The following is a 4,372-nucleotide window of genomic DNA, read 5'->3' on the forward strand; positions in this document are numbered from 1 at the left end:
GAGAAAGAGAACACTAGTCCTGAATGGGCTCATTTCCTCTGTAGGATGTTGCTTAGGTAGGACAGTGGTCAACTGCCACCCTTAAGGGCTAAATGCAGTAACTGCATCAGATGGAACTGATATGCTTACTGAATCATGGGGCATTTTACTCATGGTGGACAAGAAACTGTGTGTGTAAGGAAGACATTTTGGGAGGGCATGCCAGTGCAGCCATGCAGGAAAGTGTGTGCGTGTGCGTGCGTGCGTGCGCGTGCATGCGCGTGTGTGTGCGTGTGTGTGTGTGTGTGTGTGTGTGTGTGTGTGTGTGTGTGTGTGTGTGTGTGTGTGTGTGTGAGTGAGTGAGTGAGTGTGCGCCACTGGCATGTGTGTGAGTTCAGTTCAAGCCTGCATCAGGAGTACTCCTTGTGTCACAGTCCATTTGCACAGCCAATGAGGGATTTGACAGCTGAGGAGGAGATTAATCATGCTGTCTTTTACACAGGCGACACACACACACACACACACACACACACACACACACACACACACACTCATGCTGAAGCACAACTACCCTGGGCCTCCCTGTCCTCCAACTCCCCACAGGCTGACCACCAACCGCTCCATACAGTCCGCTCTTCACCCCAGCTGACCTCCAGCTGGCCCAAGGGTACCTCAGGGGTCACAAGGTCAGGCCAATCTGCTGAGCCTTATCCATACCTTTGACACCAGTGTGTAGGCAGTGCATCTGTGTAACATATCTCTGAAGGAAACAGCGGACTACACTCCTTCACAAGGCCGGGCTATTGTCTTACTGCTTTTATTAGCCTTGGACTTGGAAGAGGTTCTAACATTATGAGTCACACAGAGGCATGTGATTGGCTGGTCGTTATCGTTCCAACATGTTGTAATGACACGCTAACCATTGATCCACCCTTTCCCTATGGAAGATGATTGATTGACCTGCCTGATCGTTTGTAGCCATCATTGTCTGGCAGATGTGTCGCCTCAAGATAGCAAGTTTGTTCAGGCCCACAAAAACACGAGGCACACAGAGGAACAAAGACCCGCCGCTAACGCCGTCAAGTTTATTACAATGAACCTTGGAGAAGGGTATGCTAAACACAACCCTAAAACTTGACCTGTCTGATCATTTGCAGCCATCATTGTCTTGCAAATGGGGTCCCGCAGGATAGCAAAGTTTGTTTAGGCTCACAAAAACATAAGGCACATAGATGAACAAACACCCGCCCACTAACGCCGCCAAGTTTATAATAATGAACCTGGGAGAAGGGTATGCTAAACACCACCCTAAAACATCTTGCTAGCATTGTCAACATCACAACTTTATGAAGAATCTGGCTAGCGGTTGTTTAGCCCACCGTACTGTACCCTACTAGCCTTCTTTGCATACCGGGTCAGTCCTTTATTTGTTTTCACCTACGTAGTTCTTTTTGTTCATCACCTGAACCAGCTCCAAAATGATGCACAGAATTTTGGTTAGGTCAAACTAAATGATGAACAGACGTTGGGTTCTTACACACGACAACATTATACACTGTATAATGTTATAACAATGTTGCCTTCACTGTATACTTCACTGTACACTGTATGTTTACTCTACAGCATGCAGTTCACATTAAGGTACATGAAGGTAGTATAGCACCACTCTACCAGCAGCCATCCTGTTCTTTCTTCACCTGTCTGCTTAAACTCATGCAATCAACAGCGCTTCAATAAATAGCTGGCTTACTTCCCTTCCAAACGCAAAGCTACAGCAAGAGAATGGGAAAGATGGCAACTCAGACGAATGAAGTGAGCGAGACGGATAGAAAGCCTCCTTCTCCTCCTCCTCCTTAATTTTTAAGCCTTTAGAGACGTGATGGAGAGGGAGAAAAAGGGGGAGAGGGAGAATGAGAAAGGAAGAGAGAGAGAGAGAGAGAAAGAAAGGGAGGGGCTGGATACGCCAGCCAAGCCCTGGTCCCGGAGGATGCTTACTGCAGACAAGACAGGATCAAGATTCTCTAAACGAATGAATTAGCTGAGAGTACAAGAGGACAGTCAGAGAGAAGGAGAGAGAGGGTGAGGCAGAGTGACACTCCAGATATCCACTCAGCTGAATTAATGAGGTTCCACCCTGAGTAAAAGAAGCAACACTCATTGATAGACATAGAGGAAAAAGAGACAAAGAAACTAGAGGCCCCAAATGCAAGTGTTCAACCTGTAGAAGAGTAACGACAGAAAAAGATAGTATGTACTGTATAGTGTCTGATAGGATTCAGACAGCCTATCATAGCACTTTCTCACAGCACGATGAAGGGCAGGACACTTACCGAGTTGATGCAGGCCAGCTCCTTGTTGAGCAGCCAGGGCAGCGAGAGCTTTCCCTGTCCTCGGTAGCACGACTGGATCCTCTCCTTGATCTTCTCTTTGATGCGCCGGAGCGTAAACAGACACAGGGCAGACTCTCTAGGAGGCTTGGCACGGTTTTTCTGGCCCTGGGAGAAGACGGTGAAGAGGACATCCTCTTGCTCGGACACCCCCAGCGAGTTGGCCAGCTGTCGGCCCGGTTTGGCGAGGTAGGCGTCCTGGATGAGGCGGTACTCGACGCCATCCTTGGTGCAGCCAATGGGGAACTCCACGTAGGAGTAGAACTTGGGGTCGTCCACGCAGAGGCGCACGATCTTGGAGGTGAAGAACTGCTCACCACTGGCGTCCGGTGAGGTGAGCTGTGTGTCTAGCTGCAGAGTCAGGTAGTAGACAAACTGCTCACTGTTGAAGCTGTAGATGTAGTAGATATCGAAGGCTGGGAACTTGGACAGCGTGTCGGAGGGGATCTTCAGTTGCGAGGAGACAAACTCATCCTGGTAGACGAAGCTGAACATGTCGGCGTTCTCCTCGTTGGACATCAGCTTGCGGCTGGACAGCGTGGGGAAGTACTCCGACTTGCCGTCGATGGGCGTGCCGATGAAGAGCTTGCTGCCCACGTTGTCGGAGATGATGACTCCGGACATGGTGCCGGACTCGGACACGCTGGAGAGGTAGTGCTCCTTGCGGTGGTGCGGCTCGCCCAGCTTGAAGAGGTCGTCCAGCCGCAGGAACTGGCAGATGCCTTGCGAGGTGCTTCCGCAGGCGATGAGCCGGTTCTGGGCGTAGTCTACCAGCAGCAGCTTGTTGACATTATTGGCCTGGGCAAGGTCATGGGGGCAGGACTGAACGCTGGGCGGAGGGTAGCATTTCTCGTTATCCACCACAGGACCAGTCATGTGACTCCTTAACTTGGTTAGGTTGCTCGACAGCTTGTAGATCCAATTCACCGCTCCCACGTAGACCTCGCCCGTCTTGTTGTGGACGGCAAGGTGCGTCAGTCCCCATTCTGGCGGAGAGTAGGCCTTGAAAGGCTCCTGGGGCGCCCGGGATTGGGCTTGGGGAAAGGAGACCACTAGAAGCCCAAGAAGTAGCACTCTCACTGGGTTAAGCACACCCACAGGGCCCTGGAGAGGCCACATTTCCGTGCACGGTACACACAAATGATGTAAGGCTGTCTCCCTGTCCCACTCCGCCGTAATACCGAGGGGTTAGTCACTGTTGTCCAGGCAGTTCTATAGGGTATAGATGTTTTTAAAAGGGGTAGGGAGAGAGAAATAGTTCCTATTGATTGTCAGTGCTCTCCTCTCCAATATGAACGGTCATCCAGTGCATCATCCAGAACGCCACAAAGTGTCGGGAGACCTGCGAGGCAGAAAAAAAAAAGAGAGAAAAAACACATTATGAGTCAGGAGGCAACACATCTTATTGATTATGCATTGGTGCCGACCTAAAAGCTCAAAGTCGATAGGAGTTAAGAAGACATCCTGCCCAGGCAAAATGAATGATTCAACCTGAGAGGGCCGAAAGGCAGGGTGCGAAAACCATGACAATGTTTAATTACGGAGATGGATCGACAAACGCCTCTGGATTGATGAGAAACTCTCAGCACAAAAGGGAAGGAAGAGAAAAAAATAAGGAGCCCAATGCTGACACAAACTATGCACCTCTTGAATAATTTCACATCAAGTCCATTATCATGAGCAGAAGAGGCAGCATGCCTACTGTATTAATAAAGAGACATCGAAATGCCTTTTCCCCCCGGCTGCATTAAAAAGGGAGACTAACATTACAGCGAGCTAAAGTGAATCAAACTGGTGGTGTATCCATATGTTTAAAACATGCTCCACTGTGTTTATTTAAGCATGGACTTCCCTTTCCATGCTGACCCATGGACAGCCTCAGGGTGATGGGGCAAGCAGAGGTTTTGGTGAATTATAAGTTGTGTCAAACAGTAGACATGCTAAAGCAGACGGTCTCTGTCGTCTCCTTTTCCACTCTTCCCCGAGATGTCTGTGGAGCAGCAGCC

General features: G+C 49.7%; 1 protein-coding gene across 1 annotated transcript in view; it reads right to left on the reverse strand.

Moving 5' to 3' along the window:
* Positions 1–3,485, reverse strand: part of plxna1b (plexin A1b) — a gene marked incomplete at its 5' end in the record, with an annotated part of 148,814 nt that extends 145,329 nt beyond the window's left edge. Inside the window, 1 exon segment of the mRNA XM_080846775.1 lies at positions 2,310–3,485. Within this exon segment, the coding sequence (XP_080702901.1) occupies positions 2,310–3,485 (1,176 nt within the window).
* Between the last annotated feature and the right edge of the window lie 887 nt (positions 3,486–4,372).

Source organism: Sprattus sprattus (assembly GCF_963457725.1).
Source record: "Sprattus sprattus genome assembly, chromosome: 10".
Lineage (NCBI taxonomy): Eukaryota > Metazoa > Chordata > Actinopteri > Clupeiformes > Clupeidae > Sprattus > Sprattus sprattus.